The sequence below is a fragment of the Gopherus evgoodei genome, chromosome 1, assembly GCF_007399415.2.
Source record: "Gopherus evgoodei ecotype Sinaloan lineage chromosome 1, rGopEvg1_v1.p, whole genome shotgun sequence".
NCBI classification, from domain to species: Eukaryota; Metazoa; Chordata; order Testudines; family Testudinidae; genus Gopherus; species Gopherus evgoodei.
Genome location: NC_044322.1, coordinates 251,777,938 through 251,801,835, shown reverse-complemented (window position 1 = coordinate 251,801,835; position 23,898 = coordinate 251,777,938). Strand labels below are relative to the sequence as shown.

The 23,898-nt window shown below is 43.2% G+C and overlaps 1 protein-coding gene across 3 annotated transcripts in view; it reads right to left on the bottom strand.

The window, feature by feature from the left end:
* Positions 1–19,270: 19,270 nt before the first annotated feature.
* DCP1B (decapping mRNA 1B) overlaps positions 19,271–23,898 on the bottom strand; it is a 68,743-nt gene continuing 64,115 nt past the window's right edge. For all 3 annotated transcript variants that reach the window (XM_030542980.1, XM_030542983.1, XM_030542988.1), the window contains one exon: positions 19,271–20,553. In XM_030542980.1, the coding sequence (XP_030398840.1) occupies positions 20,473–20,553 (81 nt within the window). In that variant the 3' untranslated portion in view covers positions 19,271–20,472. The remainder of the gene's footprint in view (positions 20,554–23,898) is intronic.

Below are 23,898 nucleotides of genomic sequence, written 5' to 3'. Positions count from 1 at the left end.
CTTCCTTGGGGAGGTTGTTGTATGCTCACTTGGCAGCACACAACTCGGGGGTTGGGGGAAGTGAATCAAGCCCGTGATTTTAAAATCTAACCAGGATTTCTGGTGTACTGTAAGATGTGACCCAATTACTAAAATACAGGATAATGCTGATTTTTTGCATGGTAGCCCTGAACACTGCAGGCCTTTGGAGGAGATCATAAGGGTGACTGTCCTAGTCCCACTCTTCTGTAGATACCAGGATCAAGGGGTGAGGAGATGGTGTCCAGTGTTAGCCTGCTTTCCTTTCTGGATACATTAGGATCCTGTCTTCTGACTGGGAATGCTGAATAACCATGAACATCAATGTAAGATAGTGTGTTGTCTGTGATTAATAAGACACTTTTATTCTAATTTTGGATGAAACATTAAGGCTTTGAATAAAAATTTGAAATATTTAATTTTAGTTTATTCTACTTTGGCAAGACTATTTTCCATCCTAAAGGAAGGATGGGAACTATCAGCAGAGGAAACAGTCTTTGGGTAGGTCACAGCTGATACATTGCTGTTAAGATAATCTTCAAGTCTCTATCATTCATGCTATCTCACAGCAGGACTAATCAGATGAATATCTGGGTGTGAAAGCCCCTTGGCAGTGTCCCTTTAAAGCCCTGCTCTGGAACAGTGCTTTAGCATCAGCCCAGCAAACTGTCTTCAGAAATGGTTCTTGCTAGAGTGATACTAGCACAGTGCCTCTGGCCTGTCTCGAAAGGCCTAACTTCCATACACTGGTTTGGCAAGCAGTCTCGTAGGGCCTTGCCTACACTAGAAAAATGAGCATCCATATTACAGCAGCTGCCAGCAACAGTGTAGCTATGCTAATGATAGCTATGGGGTAGGGCCTCGGTTGGGCTCCTGTTAGACACAGAGAGGTATTTTTACCATTTTGGCAGGCAAATCTTCCAAGCAGTGTCTCATGACATGATGGTTACAAATTCCAGAGCCTGTCTAAAATAGCAGCTTAGCCCCAGCCACCACAGCCATGGTGTTGCTGTTATATGATGCCGATTGTTACAGCCCAGGAATGGGGGCCAGGAAATCTGGGTTCTATTCCTGGCTCTGACATTAAGTAACTGTGAGACCTTAACCTCTCTGTTCCTCAGTTTCCCCCTGTGATATTGTTTCTTTGCACCTCAGTTTCCCACTATAAAGCCAGGGAGGATAATATTTCCTCGACTCACAGGTGTGTTGCGAGGTTACATGCACTAATGTATATACAGCATTTTAAGAGACTTGGATGGATGGTGCTATAGAAATCTGAAGTTGTACTATTAAAACATAGTTTCTATGGCCAATGGAGGCAGGACCTAAGAGATAACGTGCACAGAAAGACTGTGATATGACAGTATATGTCTGATATAACTCTTTGCCATGTCACAAAAGTTCATTTAACATGGGGAATACAGCTAAAGATCCAGCATTACTGATCTTTCAGCAGAACAAATTCATCCCCGTGTAATTACTGGAACAAAGGAATTGCCATACTAACTCAGAAGAGTGGCCCATCTAGACCAGCATCCTGGTAGTGACATTAGTCAGTACTGGATGCTTCAGAAGAAAGTCAAAGAAATCATGTAATAGAGAATAATGTGAATAGCTGGATCACAAAACATTGGAGTTAATCAAGGCTGAATTTGGCCTAATGTGTCCATTTCAACCTCTAAATTCCACCCTTTCTTTCAGTTAGCATCTGGCCCCAGATCCATTCTTCTGCAAACTGCATGATTTTACAACTGTTTATAGAAAGAGTCATATAAAAGTTGTATTAATTAATGCCTGTGGCTGGTGCTTTTTTAAACTCTACTCTAAATTTAGATTTGTCTAAATATTCTGGGATAAAACAGGCATTTTCTTGCTCAGAGCATTTTAAACACACAGCATTCATCATTGTTTTCAGCAGCAATGGCAGCAGCAGAAAACCCAGGGTAACTAGAGTAGGAGACATCAAGGGAGAACAGAATGCACCGAGACCAAGGAGCAGAGAAGCATTTCCCCACTGTTTATACAATAGAATAAAATAAATAGTGAAAGCAGATATTTGATTTTTTTAGAGAAATCTGGGCAAATGGCAGCTTTCCTATCTGCTCTAAGAAAGAATTTTAAGAGGGATTAAAATCTCTCATGTGGAGGTGGCTGCTCTAGAACAGTTCTTTCAAGGGGGGTTGTGCTGCCTGGTGGCTGGTGCAAGATTGTGGCCACATGGAGAGGCACTAGAATTGCACTGCACAAAGTGACTAAATAAAGGATGCTGCTTATTCTGTTGATCTCCAAGTCCATCAAGACACTTTACTGAGTGCGTATCGCTCAGTGTAAATTGCATGGCCAAACCCTGTTGCATATTAAATGTGGGATGTGATGACCTTGTTCTGAGGATACACTACAAATATCTCCTCTTCCTACTCAGTGTGTTAACTACCTCTTGAGGCTCCAGTCAAGATTTTACTAGGTTACAAGAACAGAGGGAGCTGGACCAAATTCAGGCTACTCCAGCAGGGATGCACGAATAGGAGGAAAGAGCACACAAATTACAGTTCTCCTGGTGCTCTTGCGTAAAGAGGGCCATATGTTGGTTGCAGGTCCTGGAAGTGAAAAGTCACTTTCCCTTTCAGTCTCAGTTTACTCACCCCCCTACTTGTGAGGATTCAATAGTTAATGTCTGCACAGAGCTTTGAACATATAAAGTGCTATATAAATTCTAAGTATTATTGCTAAGGGAGCAATTATTGCTAGTGGGCAAGGCGCTGGCCTGAGAGTCAGGAGACCTGGGTTTCTATTCCCAGCTCAGCAATTGACCTGCTGTGTGACCTTCACTTCCCACTCTTTGTTTTGCTATTTAGCAAGCTATGTGCTCTTTGTGGCAAGGACTATTTCTAATGCTGCGTTTGTACAGGGTCTGGCACAATGAGGCTCTGATCCCAGTTGAGGCTTCTTGCACAGCTGTAATACAGATCAGAATATGAAGAATGGGGGACATGTCTGGGCAGGATCTCTCCTCTCAGTTATCATTCATCCTTTTAAAATTTCCAGTTGATGTTGTTTTCTCAAAACTCTTCTTTTTCTTCAGTGTTTTCCCTTTTCTCATTCAGCCTTTCTTGCCCATGCAGGTTTACATTCACTGGTCACACCTTCCCTCCTTTTATCTTTGCTTTGTCCCTATCCTTCCCATTCCCTCTTCCTCACACTTTTCTCTCTCTCCTCCATGACTCTCCTACTGCAGCTCCTCTACCCTTTCCAGGCCTCCTTTGACCCTCTATTCTCTAGTGTACTTGTCTATTCATCCTCTGATTCACCATCCTTCCATCACTGAGAAGGAACCAGTAATTCAGCACTATGGAGGGATGGGGAGGGCCACTGCCTCTCCTGCAGCAGCCTCTGAATGACCAGGGAGCACTTTGAGGAGTTAGTGTCTTCTCCAGTGCAGTTGCTCAACAGCCCCCACTCAGGCCACTGTGGGCATGTTTACATTGCAATAAAACACCCGCAGCTGACGTGGGTTTGCAGGACTTGAGCTGTGGGCCAATAAAATTGCAGCATAGATGTTTAAGCTTAGGCTGATGCCTGGGCTCTGGAACACCATGTGTGGGGAGTGTCCCAGACCCTGGGTTCCAGCCAGAGCATCTACATTGCAATGTTATAGCCCTTCAGTCTCAGTTCCACAAGCACAAGTCAGCTGACCTGGACCAGCTGCAAATGTAGACATACCCCTAAGGGATGTCTACCCTGCAATGTAAACCCAGGGTTAGTAGAACTCAAGTCAGCAGACTCTTGATTTGTTAACCTAGGACTTGAGCATCTACACTGATTTGAAAGTCCAGATTAGGAATTGTAGAACCTTGGGTCCCAACCTGGGGCTCTGGCATTTTACACTACATAATGTGTGCCTGAATCCAACCACCTATATCCCAGACTTCCTAGCCCCCTCCCAAAATGTGGCTGCTGTAGCCCTTTGTTCATGGTACAGTGTGTGAAAACTTGACTGTCCACCAAACTTGCCTCTCCAGAGGACAGAGAAAGTTGGCCTGTGGGATTGTGGGATACTTTTGGCAGACTCCCAGAGCATGAGTCCCATGGGGATGTGACTATACTGCAAAACAATAGGGTTTGGACCCTGAGTCCCAGCTTGACTCAGGGTCAGACCCTCCACCTCTGTGGGTCCTGGGACCCTGTGTCTGAGCCCTAAGTTAGAATGATTTGTGTGTAGACGGAAGGGTGGCCTTGAGACTGAGTTTGAACTCTGGGCTTACACTGCACTAGACATCGGTGGCTGGCCTGTGCCAGGTGACTCAGGCTTGCGGGGCTCGGGCTATGGGGCTGTTTCATTTCTGTGTAGACTTCAAGGCTCGGGGTGGAGCCTGGGTTCCAGGACCCTGCAAGGTGGGGAGGGTACCAGGACTTAGGCCCAACTGAGACTGGAGCCCCATTGTTCTAGACATTGTATGTATACATGTAGGAGACAATCCTTGTTCCACCTTATAGATTGACAACAATTATTCTAGCCAACAGGGACGAATGAGCACAAATCAACTCTCATATTACTAGACTATATCACAGTGTACATGTCTTAAAAATCAATTTATAGCAACCTCATTTATATTGTGTTCTCTTCTGCTGTTGTCAACATTTGTGTAGTGTGTATGACAGTGAATAAAAAAAGAGAGTGACAGCTCTGAAAACCTCTCAACTGGATCAGGGATGGAGCAGCCTACAGCCCCCTTCAAAGAAATCGAGGAAATGCATTCCATTCAATTTGACTTGAGCTAAAAATAATTAAATAAAAATGTTATTCCCAGTCATGCCCTCTGTCCAAAATCATTTGATCTGGTTAAAAACACACATTCCAACTGCCTGCCTTCTGGTAAACACTGCATCATAATTGAAGTTAACATCTTTCTCAGCCAGAGGCTCCTGAAGTTTTTGAGAGAAGCCAAATAGTTGTGGCCTCAGGGGAATTCATATAAAAGCTGACATGCACAAAGCAGGCAGCCTGGCACTGGAATCTCATTAGCAATGGTTGTTCGCTGTAGCTATGACCTTAGTGTAACTCTCACTCCAGTGATGTTGCAGTTAATTGGCATTTCCAGTATGGAATGATTCTCTCTTCTAGCTACAACTTAAGATAGGCTCCATTCTGCTCTCTAGGTTGGTAAATCCACTAGAAAGAAAAGCGTTACCTGTATTTTAATGTACAGTATTACATTCTGACAGCTACTAAGCTACTTTATGTCTGCATAGGAGTTCAGCAATCAGACTAAGCAACAGCAAAACGTGTGCTGTTTAGATTACACACACAAAAAATTGATGGAATACTACTGCTCTGAATGGTTACAACAGCTATTAAACTGTGCTGTCTGTTCATTTTCAATGTCTTACTTTGCAAGAAACGATGAACACATCTAAGAGATTGTGATGGATGGAGAGCGAGTGAAGCCATTCAGCAGAGAGCTGCTGCCTGGGGAATGCTGGCAATATGCAGGTTATACAGAGAACCCTCAACATCCCCACCCCTCCGCAGCCTAAATTAACATTTTCAATTGCTATCCCTCACTGTTAAGGAGGTGTGTGGCAGCCTCTACTGGCACAGATAAAGCATAACCGTGTCACGTATCGTATATGCACGTGATCCAATGGCTGCAGGTTAAAGCAAAACAGATTCATACTGGAAATATTGTGTACATTTTTAACAGTGAGGATAAAAAATTGGAACAATTTACCAAGGGTCATGGTGGATTTTCCATAAGTGACAATTTTTCAATCAAGACTGGACGTTTTTCTAAAAGATCTGCTCTAGGATATATTTTGGGCAAGTTCTATGGCCTGTGCTGTGCTGGAGGTCAGTCTAGACAATTACAATGGTCCCTGCTGGCCTTGGAATCTATGAATTGTGATTCTCATGCATTGAGAAAAGCTTAGCACATCAATGAAGACACTTCAAATGCAACCAATCGCCAGGTGGTAAATGTAGCTAGTCCAGATTATAGGATCACAACTACTTTCCACTCCTCACTTTCCTTCTATATGAGATTATCACAACAATAAAATATGATATAAACACATAGTCAACATGTAGAATTCACTGCTGCAGGAAGCCATTGCATAACTTGTGGCAGCTAGATTTTTAAAAGGCCTGGATAATTTTATAACATGTACAAATTTAGTATAATTCATTCTCAGGTTTCAGAGCATAAGGTTATCATCTCAGAGGATCAGGAAGATATGTTAGCATCCATATGCAGCCATACATTGGCTAAAATCACTATTATTCTGGGCCATGGGGTTTCTCTGAAACTGCAATTATTGGTAACTGACAGAGGAGGGATACTGGACTTGATAGACCATTGATCTGACCCACTATGGCAAACTTATGTTTCTATATACAGATTCTTCCCTTTTCCATACAAATTTTCATTTGCTCTTGTCTGAAATGCCTGAAGCAATCACTCACCTATGGACAGACCCATCACAAAGCCTCCAAAACTCCCATAGAGATGCTGCAGTCACCTGGCAGAAAAAAAAATATAGGGCCCTATCATATTCACAGCCATGAAAAACATGTCACGGACTAAGTTCCCTCTAAGCTGCATGACTGCGCAGCAGCCTATTAAGTGCGGTACAGACACTCAGGGCTGTGGTGGGGAAAGATGCTTCTAGAGCAGCTAGAGAGCAGTGGCTGCTGGCTGGAAGCCCAGTGTCACTGCCAACAGCAGTGCAGAAGTGAGGGTGACCTGGTATGGGGTGGGATCATCAATTCGGGGGGGGGGGGGCAGGGCTGGCCTTACAGGTGGGCAAGTGGGTGACTGCCAGGGACCCATGGTCCAAGGGATGCTGTGGTCATCCTCATCCAAACGCACAGCCAGACCAAGGCCCCTTCAACTATCAAGCACTGGGTCTGAAGCCGAGCAGGGCAAGGCTGAGGGTGCCCCAGCTGGGGGCTCCTACTGTGTGCAGAGCTCTAGCTGCTAGTCCAGGATGGGGTGGGGTAGGACAGACCTTCCTCCTCCTTTGCACGGGCCACTTCTGAGACTGGGTCAGACCCATCTCTGGGAACCAACCTCGGCTGCAGGAAGCTCCATGGCTACTGGCTGGGAGTCCAGCTCTGAAGGCAGCACTGCCACCAGCAGCAGCGCAGAAGTAAGGGTGGCAGTACCATGACCTCCCTACAATACCCTTGCGACCTCTCTCCTCCACAACACCATTTTGGGCCAGGACCCCCAGGGTTATAATACTGTGAAATTTCAGGTTTAAATATCTGAAACAGTGAAATTCATTATTTTAAAAATCCTGTGACCATGAAATTGACGAAAATGGATCGTGAATTTGGTAGGGCCCTATTTATAAGGCCTAAGTGCAACAGCACCTCTATCACCAGCAGGAATCATATTAGGGTCCCTCAGAAATTGGAGGAGAAAATGGTTACTAACCTTCTGTAACTGTTGCTCTTAAGATGTGTTGCTCATGTCCATTCCATACTAGGTTTCCATGTGTCACGTGCACAGTTGCAGAGCTTTTTCCCTTAGTGGTATCTGCAGGGCCAACCCTAGTGCCCTCTGGAGCCCTGTGCACATGCATCAGTATAAGGGGCGCCACCAACTCTGCACCCTCTCAGTTCCTTCTCACCAATAATTCCAACAGAGGGTAGGAGGACGGGTCATGGAATGGACAAGAACCACACATCTCGAAGAACAACAGTTACGAAAGGTAAGTAACTGTTTTTACTTCTTCGAGTGCTTGCTCATGATGATTCCAAATTAGGTGACTCATAAGCAGTATCCCTGGAGGTGGGCTCAGAGTTCACGGACATGCTGATTGCTGTACCAATATTGGCATCATCACAGGCCTGCTGCGTGATAACATACAGTGGAACATGAATGTAAGAATAAATGACCATGTTGTGGCCTTGCAGATGTCGTGGACTGGTATCTGCATGAGGAATGGTACTGAAGAAGCCTGGGCTCTTGTGGAATGAGTGGTCACGATGGCCAGAGGCCAGTTGTGTAGACCTGTGGAAGAGCTTAGTCCTTTCGATATAAAAGGCCAGGGCCCGTCTAATGTCTAAAGTATATAGCCAACATTTCTCATCGGTGCTGTGAGGCTTTGGAAAGAAGACAGGCAGAAAAATGTCCTGGTTGTTATGGAACTGCGACACCACCTTTGGTAGGAAGGCCGGGTGGGGGCACAGCTGCACCTTGTCTTTGAAGAACACTGTATAAAGGGGTTCTGAAATCAGGGCTTTGATTTTGTAGACCCTTCTGGCTGAAATAATCACCACTAGGAAGGCAACATTCCACAAGAGGGGCAGTAGTGAACAAGATGTCAGCGTCTCAAAGTGGGGCCTCGTTTAAGTCTCATGATGGAATCAGGAGCAGGTTTAAGTCCCGTGATGGAATCAAGTCGTGAACCTGCAGGTAGAGTCTTTCCAAACCCTTGAGGAGCCTGATCGCCACCTTTCGGGACAAGGCTGATCTGCCCTGGATTGGATGATGGAAGGCAGAGATCGCTATAAAGTAAACCTTGACTGACAACACAGCCAGACCCTGGTGCTTCAGGTGGAGCAAATAGTCCAAGATGGACTGCAGGGAAGACCAAGATGGAGAAAGATTCCATTCAGAGTCCCAACAACTGAAACGTTTCCACTTAGCCAAGTAGATAGCCCTGGTGGAGGGTTTTCTGCTACCTAGCAAGAATTGCTGGACCTGATCCGAGCCAGTCCACTCCTCAGGGTTTAGCCACATAGAAGCCACACCGTCAGGTGTAGGGAGGCAAGGTTTGGATGAAGCAACTGGCCTTTGTCTTGCGAAATCAAGTGGTGGGAGCTCTAGTGTTGTTCCTACCGAGAGGTCCAGAAGCGTACTGAACCAGTGCTGGCATAATCACAATGGAGCTATCATGATATCCTTCACCTTGTTCCTCTTGATCATTAGGAGGACCTTGTGAATGAAGAGGATTGATGCAAAGGCATACAGCAGTCTGCTCGCCCATGAGAGCAGGAAGGAGTCGGACAGAGAGCCCTTGCTGAGCCCATGATTTGAACAGAAATGGTGGCATTTCCTGTTCTGTCTGATGGTGGACAGGTCCACCTGGGGAGTCCCCCACTTCTGGAAGATAGCACTGACTACCTTTGGGTGAAGAGACCACTTGTAACAAGAGGAAAAAGACCTGCTGAGGTGATCAACCAATGCACTCTGGTCTCCCAGGAGGTGTGCCACCTCAAGGTGAATGGTGTGGTTCACACAAAAGTCCCACAGTCAGAGGGCCTCTTGACACAGGGCTGAGGAACAAGCTCCCTCTTGCTTGTTGACATAAAACATTGAGGCCATATTGTCCATCAAGACCAGCATGACCTTGCCTGAGAGCTGGGGAAGGAACACTTGGCAGGTCAAGCATATTTCTGTGAGTTCCCCAACATTTATGTGCAGGGAGAGTTCTTCCTGGGATCAGAGACCCCAGGTTAGAATCTGCAAGGTGGGCTCCCCACCCCAGGTCTGAAGCATCCAAAACCAAGGTTACTGATGGGTATGGGGCAGAGGGCAGCAAAAGGCACCCCTTTCATCACCAAAAATGGGTCTATCCACCAAGTCAGAGATGCTAAGACATTTGACGGAATTGTGAGAACCGAATCCAAGTGGTGTCTGCCCGGGAAGTAAACTGACGCCAGCCACATCTGTATGGATCTGAGGCATAGCCATGTGTACTGCATCATGTAAGTACATGCTGCCATGGGACCTAGCGGCTTGAGGCACATCTGGGCGGTTGTAAGTGGCTGAGCTGTGATGTGGGTGATTAGATCTGACATAGTTCAGAACCGGGCCTCTGGCAGGTAGGCCTTGGTCTGAGTGGAATTGAGCACTGCCCCTGTAAACTCTATTCTCTGCACGAGGACTACTGTTGATTTCTGTTCATTTATTAACAGGCTCAGTGCCCAACTGGTGGCCCATACTATGCCAGTGCTGTGCTGAACCTGAGCTCTGGAGCAGCTTTTGATCAGCAAATTGTCAAGGAATAGGTAGATTTGTATGTCTTGACATCTCAAGTATGACTCGGGCACACTGTTTCTTGTGCTTCTTCCTTGGCACCAGGAATGGAAAATGGTGCAAGAAAGAGCACAGTGCCGGTGGAGGCCGAAGTACTCGGTGCCAATTCGGAGCGGGATGGCTCAGATGGTCTTAGGGCTGCCTCCATTAGCAGAGCCTTCAGGTGAACGTCTCAGTCTTTCTGAGTCCTTGGTGTGAAGCCCCTGCAGATCGTACACTTCTCCTTAATATGAGCTTCCCCGAGGCACTTTGGACAGGCCTTATGTGGACAGCTCAGAGGCATAGACTTGTTGCAGGAGGAGCATGGCTTGAAGATCAGAGACCAGGGCATGCCCAGACCCTGGGATGACATCCCTCTATGACTGAGACAACAATCTATACTATGTACACTAAGACTAACTTGTAACTAAATTTGCTGAATACAAAAACTATAGGTAAGGCTATTGTTTAGTCACGGGTATTTTTAGTAAAAGTCATGGACAAGTCATGGGCAGTAAACAAAAATTCAAGGCCCATTACCCGTCCATGACCTGTACTATATACCCCTGATTAATCTTGAGGGGGCCAAAGGGTGTTCATGGAGAGGTGGCCTGAGAGTGCTGCGGGTGTTTGGAAGGAGGGAGCAGCCCTGGACTCCCACTGGTGCTGGGGCTGGGGGAATGGCGGGACTGTTATACTCCCTACCTGGCTCCTTGCAGCTTCCCGGAAGTGGCTACATGTCCCTCCCTCAGCTCCTGGCTCTGTGCACTGCCCTGACCCCAAGCACCGGCTCCACAACTCCCATTGGCTGGGAACTCTCACCCCTTCCTGCACCCCAACCCCCAACTCTGAGACCTCTCCCACACTCAAACTCCTGCTGCTGCTGCTGTGTGTGTGTGGGGAGCGGTGGCTCAAGACTACACCAGCAACGGCTGGTGCCATTGGCTCAGGACCTGCCCAAGCTGCTTGGGTGACCCCTAGGCCAGCCACACCAGCCGCTGAAGAAGTCACATAGGTCCCAAAAAGTCACAGAATCCGTGACTTTCTGTGACCTCTGTGACAAACTTGCAGCCTTAACAATAAGTCAGAGAACAAACCATTGTTAGGAAAGCCTTGTGAGAGCAAGAAGGTTGTTCCAAGCAACCATCAAGGGCAGTATGAAGAAACAGAGGGTGCGGATCTGGCAGTGCCCCTTATGTGGGTGTATGTGCATGCAGGGGAGGCTCTATGTTTTTTGCTGCCCCAAGCATGGCAGGCAGGCGGCTTTTGGTGGCATGCCTGCGGGCGGTCCACTGGGGATGAGGATTTGGAGGCATGCCTGTGGGATGTCCGCTGGTGCCGCGCCATCAGAATCTCTGCTGCCGAATTGCCGCCGAAGCTGTGGAACTGGTGGATCTCCTGCAGGTGTGCCGCTGAAAGCTGCCTGCCTGCTGCCCTCACAGTGACTGGCAGGCCACTCCCTGTGGCTTGCCGCTCCAGGCACACGCTTCCTATGCTGGTGCCTGGAGCCGCCCCTGTCCTATGGATACCACTAAGGGAAAAATCTCCAGAAACTGTGCATGTGCACAATTAGTATGGAATCGACCTGAGCTAGCACTCAAAGAAGAAAGAGCAGATGCTAATAGGATGGGGGAAGATAATGGGCAAGTTGCATTGATTTGGCTTCTCTAGCTTGCTCTGTTATACAGCTGAAGATGGTACATTTCATAGTGAAGGTAATTTTTCCATCTGATACAGGAATTGCATATGAAAATATTGTCCTTGTTAAGTGTGCCCTGCTGGCATTATTGATTTTCCTGTTCTTCCTCTCTCTCTGCAGCACAAGGGATACAGTTTTCTCATGTGCAAGATTCTCAGCCAGTGGGTCATAACCAGGAGGGGGATTGCGAGGGGGCTCCTGCTAGGTCACACTCAGCGACTAAAGGGAAAAAACAATATCAGAAATTCTTTATTTGCAAAGACCCAGTGTGGGAGCTTGGATAGGAAAGGAAGGAAGCAGTTTGCTTCCTCCTTGTTCTTCTGCTGCCTGTATGTCCCTGTGTTTGCTCCATTCCCTCCCAGTCTCAGGGCATGTCTACACTTGCCTGGGAGCAATGCTGCTACGATCGATGCACCAGGGGTCAATTTAGCGGGTCTACTGAAGACCCGCTAAATCAACCACAGAGCGCTCTCCTGTCGACTCGGGTACTCCATCGGAACAAGAAGAGTAAGATAAGTCAAGGGGAGAGCATCTCCCATCAATGCAGAACAGCGAAGACACCTGCAGAAAGTCACCCTAAGCTACATCAACTCCAGCTATGTTATTCACAAACTTAGAATAGTGTAACTTAGGTCAACTTACGCAGGCAGTGTAGACAAAGCCTCGGTGTAAGCACCTCCCACACTTCCTGCTCACACAGCTCTTGGATCTGTGAGAAGTGCTGCTCTGGGAGGCTATGGAGGGTTGCGAGAAGTGGATAAGTAATGGCTAAAAGTGATGGAAGGTTTTTAGGATCTAGGTGGGAAAGAGTTGAGAAATACTGGCCCAGTGGCTAGGAGGCAGGAGAGCTGGGTTCTGTTTCCAACCCTGTCACAGCCTTCCTGTATAATCTTGATCAAGTCACTTACTTAACCTCACTGTGTGTCAATTCTTCTGTCTTTAAAAGGGGATAATAATATTTCCCTTCCTCTTAGCAGTGTCATGAAGCTTGTTTGTAAGTATGGTGTTTTTTAGATCTGTAGCTAAATGATGCTGAAGAAATACAAAGTATATAGAAGCAGAGAGTCCCTGCTGTTTTCCACACTGTTGCAGTTAAAGCAAGTTAAAAGGTTATAATCCAAAGAAATTCAATGGAGCAGGCAATCAGATACATTATTGTACATCAAATAAGAATGAGCAGATCACTTCAGACTAAATAAACATTGACCAAACCTTTGCCCTGGCTCTCCATCCTGTGCTTACACTTCTTATCTTTCCCATGTAAGTTCTTCATATATCCAATATCACATTAATTATGGTAGAGCTGAGGAGAATATCTTCCTGGCCACCTGTTCTTGGTATAGCAAGAACAATCGCCAGTGACTCTTGGAGCATAAGTACAGTATCACCTGCACAGCTCGCTCTCCTTTTGCTCCCAGCTCATGTCTCAGTGGTCATTCTCAATTGTCTCAATCTCTTGCTTTGGCCTTCTGGCCGGTTCCAATGTGCAGTATGCTGAAAGGGTTCTATCTGCCTGATTTAATAATCTCACCTAGTCTCTGTGACTAGGTAAATCTATGAATATGTTGTAGGTTCCTATTCCTGAGAGGCCACACCTTCTGAATTTCTCCCCACACAGGAACATTTGGTCAATTACTTGCAGTATGAAATCTATCACCAGGCCCCTTGTTTCCTTTTCTCTGGGGTCTTTGTACTGACCCATCTCACATACTCCCCTTTTGGCCACTCTCATGCCACTTTCAGTTCATTATTCATTCTCAGACTCTGTTGAGTTCTCTCTGCTTTAAACTTGAGAGTTCCTTCCTTTTTAATCTCCTTGGGCAGTTTTTCTAATCTTGGTTTTTCTTCTGTCTCATTGCTTTCCTATTGTCTTGTCTTCTCTTCAGGTAGCCTGTGAGTCCATCAACCTTCTCCTCTGAAAAGGTAACAAGCTTGTACCTGTGGCAGAGGTCATCCCAGACTTAGTGATGAAAGGTCAGCCATGAGGTAGTCCTCTAAATAAAATGCCTTTGTGCATTACAAATTTATGTTCACCTTTCACAACTTGAGCTACCATTATACAACTGGCGGCTCTCTTGGTTGCTAATAGTTCCTGGATCCCTGTTAATAATTCACCTCTGTTCCCTGCCACCTTCAAAGCTAAAATATCCTCTTCTATTCTGGTGTCTGTCCTTTCCTACGTTATTCTTTTCCCCTTTGTTTCAATCTCAGTCTCTTTTGGCAAATGCCCCATGGATGAAGTTTCTTGTCTACTGTTTTCACTCACTTTTTTAATAATGCGTCAGGATTTGCACTCCCTATTTTCTCATCCTCAGGCACTCTGGTATTTCCCAGTCTGCAAAGAGCTGGATTTCATGCAAGGCTTAACTCTGTTCCTTGATTTACACTCACTCATATGATCACTCTGCTTCCCATCCCTTTCACAGAGCTCCCAACCAGTTTACTTTCAGCTATCCACTCTGAGCCCCACTGGATTCTTAAGACCACAGTCTGCTTCATGTAGATATTATTTTTATAGATTGCTCGGTGCCTGGGCTGCATTACTCAAGCCACTTCCAAATGAAAACATACCTGGATTTTTTTGAGTTTAGCTAAAATCATCTAAACTTGTGCCTGCTCTTTTCCTTCACAGGACCTTTAAAAAAACCCAACAAAAACAAACAGACAAATCACTCTCGGTGGACAATTAATAGTGTAGGGTACAGAAAATGTCCACAGATCAGTAGGCACTGGAACACCAACATGATTAAGTCTCTAATACAGGGGTTCTCAACTGGGGGTCAGGACCCCTCAGGGTGTCGCAAGGTTATTACATGGGGGTCGCGAGCTGTCAGCCTCCACACCAAAACTCCTTTGCCTCCAGCATTTATAATGGTGTTAAATATATAAAAAAAGTTTTTAATGTATGAGAGGGGTTGTTCTCAGAGGCTTGCTGTGGGAGTACAAAAGTCAGAGAACCCCTGCTCTAATACAAATTTCAGGCTGCTGCTAACAGAACCTGTGTGACAGAGTCCTGTTATAGTTCTTCTCTACAGCCACATAATATCCTACTTTAAACGTTTTTGTTTTTCTTTTAAGATAGTATTTAAGGAAACAGACAAGAGCCTACTTGATGACCATGGTACAGAACAGTGCCTAACGGTAACAGAATCCCAGTTGATGATGCCTGTGTAAAGTCTCAGGAAACTGGATTCTCATCTCTTTCCCACTAAGGAACCGGAATGGGGAAGTAGACAAGGGAAATGACTGTTTGTGAAGTGATGTGATAGGCAGGGGTAGAGAACTTGCCAGCTGAGGGAGTGGAGCTATCATCTTAAGCAGACAGAGGAAGACTGTTGAAGAGTCAGGTTGCCAGCCAGATGTACAAATGAGAAGATCTTGTTTCCAGCCTGAGTGGTCCTGGGCTGAGTGTGCTACCAAGAACTTAACTGTTCCTCTTATCTCCTTTACAGCAAAGTTACAGGAAAGTAAAGAGGTAAAATACATACATAGGACTGCAGGTTGTGTCTGTGGAATAATACCTAGCTTATATGTAGTGCTCTTCATGAGTAGACCTCAAGTGCTTGATGTAGTAACGCAATCACACGCAGCCATTTGATACACTCTGCAGCCCACAAGTAGGCATGTAATTTTCATACACAGTAAAGAGAATTTGGTACAGAAGGTGTCCTTATTTATTTATTCAGTGTCTGAATGGGAGATTAACATCTTTCTCGGTACACAACAGTAGTTTTAGCACTTTGTCATGGTCCACATCTTTTTTTCTTGTATTTTCCAAGCAACTCACTGATCTGTTCTATATCTTGTGTTCTCTTTAGTAACACTTTACCAGCAGTGTTTTCTCTGAGCCATACTATATTGGTGTTATGAATACAAATATACTGAATAAACAGCCTTCTTCATTTTGCATCCTCTACATGCAATGTTTGTTTTGAATTAACTCGATTATTTCCTATTGGAAGCCTCTCCAAGATGATTAGAAGGAAGTGGCAGTTAGGTATCTTGGGGATATTTCTCCAGAAATTATCTTGTACAGCAACCTGAAATTTTGCTTCTCTTTCTTTTACATGCTGCACCTTGTCTATTCAGTGCTATTCTGAGTTACACAGACAATGGGAATCCATTTCGTAGATCTCCCTGCATACCTCATTTATTTTTATACTTAGACATGGATTTCTGTATCTGCTTACTCTATTCCAGAGGGACAGGAATGTCAACATTTTAACAATAAAAATCTGACCTTTTATGGTTGTATGTTTTGAAGGACACTAAAAGCGTAGATATTGAGTTAGAAAAAAACCCTAAACTATCTAACCGTGGTCTTCTGGGAAAAGTTAGGGGTTCAGTATGTGTTGTTAGGAAAGTCTTAACAGAAAATGTCTTTATGCACTTCCAGATAGGTAAACTGGTTGATGCATATATTAAAAGATTCAAGACTGGATTTGTACTTCAATCTGTATGGTATCTCTAGAGGACTAATTTCAGTAGGGAAGCAGTGTCCCCTGGTTTGTTAACATGAAGCTAATATTTGATTCCTTTTTTTCCCTCCTCTTTCCCAGCTGAACCTAGAAATGTGTCTAGAGATCAGAACAAGTTCGTTAGGAATATCAGTGGTAGCAGTTTGGAAAAGGGGCAGAAGTCTTAAGGGACATTCATCTTAAAAGTTCTTACTCTACCTACCAGGATTAGTAGAATTTATGATAGTTTGTCAGAGTAATTATGGTTCAGTTCAATATTCATTCCAAGAAAGCTGAATCCTACTTTTTTGTACTTACACAACTCAAGAACCTGCCTGGGAAGAGATGTCCTCTTACTGTCTTTTATCTTAGATCCTAAAATGCTGTACTGCAAAACCTCTATTTAATCTAGTTTTAGGCTTTTTCTCAGCAAAGACTGCTGAATTTGCCAATCTGTGTGTTGTGGGTTTAAAGCCCCAGAGGGACAAAGATGAAGCCAGGAAACTCATTGCACTGGCAACTGAAACAGAGCTCCTAACAATTTAAACAGACTTTCACTTTAGACCTAGCATGCCCCTCCTTAGCTACATTACTCTCCTCGAAAGTCTTATTTTAATGTAGAATTGTAATTATTCCCTTTGCATCAATAAAAAAAGAAAGGAAAAGGAAAAGCAACAGGAAATTAATGCATAAAATCAGATTAAAGATTTGAATTTTCTATGAAAGGAGCCTGGCGACAGGTTTGGATGCCTTCACTGAGTATAATATATTTCCATGATAATTATAACACTGACAGAGACAGGATTAATCAGAGATCATGCTCCAGCACTTCACTGGGTTTCTGCTATTTACCATCTTCCCGGTGACTTTTATGTATAAGGAGTTTTGTAGGAAGTCAAAAAGTAAAATTAAATTGAAAATTAACACAAATGCAATAGTAAGACTGAGGAGTATAGCATATAAAAAAAGGAAATCCCAGAAAGTTATGTTCTCTACAGAAGTGTTAACGGAGCCTGCTGAACCTCACAGTAGCATATTAAAGAGAATCATGGTTAAAGAGGAATAAAATATGACAGACGTGCAACATGGACGTTTCTAAACATGTTCAATTGATCCTTTCACATTTCCTGATTTGCATGCGTGCCTCTTTCTTTTTTAGAAGAGATAAAAGCAGGGTAGAGAAAAGCACTGCTATCACATCAGCAACGCTGCCTTAACTGAGGTGGCCTTCTTACCTCAGGAGGCCTTAAAAATCAGGAGCCCTTAAGCTGTTAAGAGTGCCTTAATACCAAAGCACTTCAAAGACCCCAACTGTTCTAAACCACTTTAGCTTTGAGGTGACCTACAAAACCTAACAGAAAGGGTTCTGATACACATGCAGACATGGGCTGCGTAAAGGAAAACAACCAGGTATTTGGTTTTAAGCTTTGAAAACAAACACGTTATTAAACAGAACATAGCATTAAAGATCTCAGCTGTTGGGTAAGAAATGTCTGGAGAAGTTCCGGGTTTTCTACAGTTGTGGATGGCTCTGATTATAGGGGCCTTATTCTGACACAAAGATACTTCAGCTTGCTCATTCCTTCCTCTCTTAACCACATCTACCAGATAATATTCCAGTCACTCCCCCCAACCCAAATCTCTCTACATTCAGCTACCATGCAAGCTTGACTTCACCCTTGTGGTGGATCTCACCATCCTTCTTTTCCTCCAGCCAAGAATCTGGGATTTCTTTCTAAGCCTCATTCTATCCCCCCCCCCCCCCCCGCTCCTCTTGGTAAACACACAAGTCAGCCAAGAGAATAGGTCCATCTCACCTCTTCTCGTCCTAGCTCTCCCACAGGAGATGAATATTTGCCTCCTGAGAAATCCTGGGCATTTTCTCCCTCACGCAGTGAGCCATGGGTGGATGAAGAAGAACTCTGAAATGTTACATTGTGCATATGTGACCAGAAGAATAGAAAAAGACACTTCACAGTTTACTTCTGTGATACCACATTGTCTGCTCCTACAAGACAATGTCTGTTTCAAAGTTTTTTGTTTTTTTTTAGGTCAAGTATATTATCAATTTGAAAGAGAGCCAATACCACTATTTTGATGCATACCAAGAGGATGCTGAAAAGGTCAAGGTTTAAAGTAAATTTTTTTTAAGTTTAGAATTTCTTGAAATGCTGTTCTACTTTGAAAAGCGAATGCAAAAATGGCATCATTTGATCTCAGTTATGCCTTTATCAAATGTGCTTATTTTATAAGAATGCTTCCCCGTGACAGGCTTGCAAAAAACTCTATTTGGGATGTATCACAGTCAAACTGAGATAATTCCTTTTAGCACATCATTAGTAATAAAGCTTCTACAGGCCAAATTAGGTCTTTAGCTATACATGTCTATCATCCTCAAATTACATCAGGCCCTTGATTACACTCATGCAAACCCACTGGTCTTGATTCCAATTTTACTTACACCATTGTGAATCAAGATGGACTTCAATGAAGTTAATAGACTCACCCCTCTGTATAATGGATGTGAGATCAGAATAAGGCCTCTTCTCTTCAAGGCATGCCCTCCATGATATCTGTGCAACCTGTTGCCTTCAGTGGGTTTGTATAGGTTATAAGTGACTGAAATTTACTAAAGCATTTTGTTGATTACCAAAAAGAAATAGAATCCACCTTGTTCTCTTAGGGTTTGCCTACACGGGAAAGTTTTACCAGTTCTACATAGTTACACAAGTATAACCCCTATGTAGACATAATAATTCTGGTATAAGAATGGTTATTTTCAGTTTAGCTTAAACCCGTTTCCAAACAACAAATTAAACCAAAAAAGCCACTCTTGTACCAGAATTAGAGTGTGTGTGGGTCAACTATATAACCAAACAACTATATCAGTTTAAATTCACAACATACATAATACTGAATACATATGCCCATGTAGACAAGGACTTTGCTGATTTGCCTTGACAGTACTGGGAGTAAAGCAGTAAAAATATACTTTTGACAATACAATAAATAAATCTGGCTCTGAAACCACAAAGGAAACAGTTCTGGTGAGTAAGAATGTACCGTTTTAAATTGTAGAATTACAGAGTAGAAAAAAATTTGGACTGATTTTTTCTTTGATAAGGACTATGAACAAACCATGGCTTTACATATCTGCCACTAAAGTATGTAAGAACTAAAAACACGACATTTGTCTGTTTAGTCTGATTGATTTAAAAATGTGTTAATGTGGAGCACATTGCTCACTGTAATCTACTTCATTCCTATACAAGTTTGGAAGTATAGTAAATTCAGAGCTTAAACTTGACAACTGACCTTTCAGAACTAAATACTTAGTCCATGTGGTAATAAAATGAATGCACTGCACAGTCTGGCTAATCCATTTTATATTCTTTATAAATGGATCATTGGAACCACTGACCCATCTGCTCTTGGAACATACTAAAAAAGGACTTGTAAACCAAGTAACTGTTTTCTTGACCAGTTTACATATTGCTTATGATTATGCAGAAGCACAGAAACATGACGCTAATGCCACATAAGATCTACATTAACAGCAAGAACAGTCACAAACAAAAGGGCCACCGTATTATTTTAAAAAACTCCTCAGAGTTCCATTTCTATAGCTGGCTATAAATATTCTGAAGACAAAACAGAAACTGATTTTCATTAAAAAATTGAGGAAAAATGTCACCACTTTCTTTGAAACTTTTTTTTTTGTTTGTTAGAAAAGTTGATGGAACAACCCCGTTTCAAAACACCATTCCTCTTCCAAAAGGTCATCAATAGCTTCATATGCTTAAAAACAGTCCAACACTGCCACATGGTGGCCAGGAATGGGCACTGTCCATTGTGAAATAGTGTTGAGTAATGGAAGTGATAACATCTGAGAAAAAAAAACACATGAATAACCACAGCCATAAATAAAAAGAAAAATGAACTCTGAGAACAGAGTCTATATGAAGGAAATACAATTCATCTAGCAACAGGCCTATGTAAGAAAAATAATTTAAGATACCTTGTGATTAAGTCTTTAGCAGCGTTGTTACACTCTCCCCTGAGGAAAGCAGTTTCCAGCCACACATTTCTTAGTACAGTATGTACTTGCCAACAAGCAATATTTAAAGTGTAACTAAAAAGTCTAGGACCATTTATTTCATCTTTATTGTTTTTAAAGGCAGAAGCTTTTAAACAATGTAACACCACTTGGCATGAAAGACTTTTTCTTCCTGGAGTTCAGGAAGTCATAGAAATTTAATTTTAAAATTCTATTTTACATAGACTTTTTGATTGCTGCCTTTCTCACACTGAAGAGATAAGCTTCATAGATAATGTTTAAGAAGTTGTCATCATTCTGAAAAACAAAATAAATAAGACTTGTTACTGGAAGATCATAGTTCTCAAGCTAAAAGATTCTGAATTCATTCTATTTCAGGGTCTAATGAATTTTCAACCTTACCATCCCAGTCAAAATTGGCACTAGAAGGGGTTTTTCATCATTAAACATAGAAAAACAGAACACAAAACCCAAACACTTCGTTACCTCCGGCTAATAGGTTTGCCAGCATTTTTTGCATACATTGGCAGCATGAGAAAAGGGGGAATTCTCTTATCTCTTTTAGAAGAGTTGAAGACATGAAAAACAGGAAATTTTGTAAATTCATGAGGACGTTGGCTGGGTGAAAGTCAGACTTTTCTCTTTCCTGCCCTGCAAGACTTCTGTAGTGATAACATATACTTTAATTTCTTCCCTTCACCCTAATTATCACATATCTAGGAGGTCCTTTACATAGTTTCTGTTCCCCACCCACTACTGCAATAATAATACCAAAATGCCTGGGTGAGCAGGTGTGCTGAATTTCTTTCAGTTCCTACACGAAAAACCATGCAGTCAAATTGCTGCACCTGCACTGAATGCCATTGGCTTTAATGGTCTTAATCTGCTCTAGTTACTCCACCCATGCACACTTAAATAGCTGCCTGATTCTTGATCACCTGCTTAGAGTCTAACTGATCCTCATATGTGGAGTTGGGAAGGAATTTTCCCTCAAGTCAGATTGTCAGTGATCTTGAGGGTTTGAGCATTCCTCTGCAGCATGGGATATGGGTCATTTGCTGGGATCATCCAGGTATCTCTATCAATCAATTCCCAGCCACTGCAAGGGTCTCAGTCATTAGTGCACCTTGGTCCCTCCTGTTGTCTTCCTGTAGCACATAATAATTTAGTCTCCAATGGGCTGTAGGCTTTGGTCTAATTTCAGTTGCTAGTTTAGTAGATGCTGGGTGGTGTTGGTGACCTGTGATAAACAGGCAGTCAGATTAGATGATCAAGTGGTCCCTTTTGCTTTGAACTCTATGACTCTTTAGGATAGTAGTTCTCAAACTTTTTCCAATCTGCAGATCATTTTGCACTAAAATATTTTTCCATGGAGATCTCCCTTTCCAACACTTCAACATGCCACACTGGCTAGTTCTCAAAATGGTTCATTTTGCAGACCATCCTCCTGCACTCCACGAAACAGCTGACTGGGAGGTGCAGGGAGAGGGAGGCGCTGATCGGTGGGACTGCCGGTGGGTGGGAGGCATTGGGAGCAGGGGGCTGCTGACATATTACTGTGGCTCTTTGGCAATGTACATTGGTAAATTCTGGCTCCTTCTCAGGGTCAGGCTGGCCACCCCTGCTCTCCATACTATTGCAAGAATCTTTGTACAAAGTATCCCTTGAAAGGTATCATTTGAAAACGCATAATTTGCCGAAATATATCACGGTAAAATGCATGTAGCAGCGTTATATGTGAAGTTATAAACATAAACTGAAATCATGACTAAAAGTATGTTTTCCAGGTAAGTCTGAGTGGCTGCCAACCAGTTCCTCAGAAATAAAGGGCAAGCTGATGCCTCAGCCAAGCGTAAACAAGGCTGATGGACTATTAGCTGCTAAGTGGCCATTCTATGGCAGGAAAGTGGGCAGAGGCAAGAATCTACATGTTAGCAAAGGAACAGCATGGAGTTTCCTTCCACAAAGATTGACTGTCCCCTGGCTCCCACCTGGAAATGTTTTTCAAGAGGGGGACTGAAAACATAAAAAGCAGGGGGCAGATACCTCAAGACACCCCCCTCTTTCTCCCCCTGCCCATCATATTCATTGCCCCTGAAGAGACAAAGGAAACCGCCACTGGACTCTAGGGGAGGAGTCCTGTCCTAAAGAGTTTGGTCAGTAAGACAACTGAAAGCATGTGCTGAGGAAACTTTGAATCTAATGTAGTTTGTTAAGTTAGGCACCAATTGTGTTTTCTCTTTATTTTTGTTGTAATCATTTCTGACTTTTATGGGGCTTGGCTGTTGTCCCCCCTGGTTATTTTTTAGTAAAAATCACAAACAGGTCATGCGCTTCCATGGATTTTTGTTTATTGCCCACAACCTGTCCATGATTTTTACTAAAAATAACCATGACAAAACCTTAACCTTAACCTTATTTATAAGCATACTCTGCATTCCATTACACAAATCATTAATGAAAAATACTGAATAGTACCAAACTCAGGACTGACGCCTGTGAAATCCCATTAGATATGCCCTCCTTGCTGGACAGCATGAATATAGTCCTTCAATCAATTGTGCAGCCACTTTATAATAATTTCATCTAGATTGCTTTCGCCTAATTTGCTTATGAGAATGTCATGTAGAAGTATGTCAAAAGTTTTACTAAATCAAGATGTATTCTGTCAGCTGCTCCCCCACCCCCATCTACTAGACTAGAAACCCTGTCAAAGGAGGAAATTAGGTTGGTTTGGCATGGTTTGTTCTTGACAAATCCATGCTGGCTATTCTATAACCCTGTTAACCTCTAGGTGCTTACAAACTGATTGTTTTGATCCAGTATCTTTCCAGGTATAGAAGTTAGGTTGACTGATCCTATACTTCTCCAGATCCTCTTTGTTCCCCCTTTTAAAGATAAGTCTTATATTTGTCCGTCTCCAGTCCTCTGGACTTCAACTGTCCTCCAGGAGTTCTTGAAGATAATTGGTAATGGTTCTGAGATTGCTTCAGCTAGTTCCTTAAATGCCTAGGATATGATCCATTAGGCCCTGTTGGCTTGAATACATGTAACTTATCTAAATATTCTTTTCCTATTTTGCATTCCTTCCTCCTTGTTAATATTAATTGTTTTGAGTATCTGGTCCTCTAACTTTTTTTAGAGATGACTGAAGCAAAATACTCATTAAACACCTCAGCCTTCTTGATGTCATCAGTTATTAGCTCACATTCCCTGCTAAGTAGAGGATCTACACTTATGTGGGCAAGTAGCCTAGGCTTAGAAATTGGAACCCAAGACCCGTCCCTCTTTATTCCTTATAAATTATAGACATTTACCTTTGGCATTTACCACATCCCCTTTAAAACTACTGTTTCTAGTATCCATAGAATTTGAAGATAGGAAGGATCCTCAAAGAGCACTCATTCCACTCCGTGTCGAATACAGGATTGTTTTCTACATAATATTCCTGTGTTTTGTCAAGACTATATCTGAGTCATGCAAGCTGGAAAACTACATTTAATGGACCTTGTTAAAATATTTTCTGGACATTTATCCTTCATTTTTACTTGCTTACCTTCATCCCATTATTTCTTATTCCTACTTGAACTTCTCCTGCCCTCAACACGGATATCTTTTAATGATTTCCAAAGTGCTGCCACT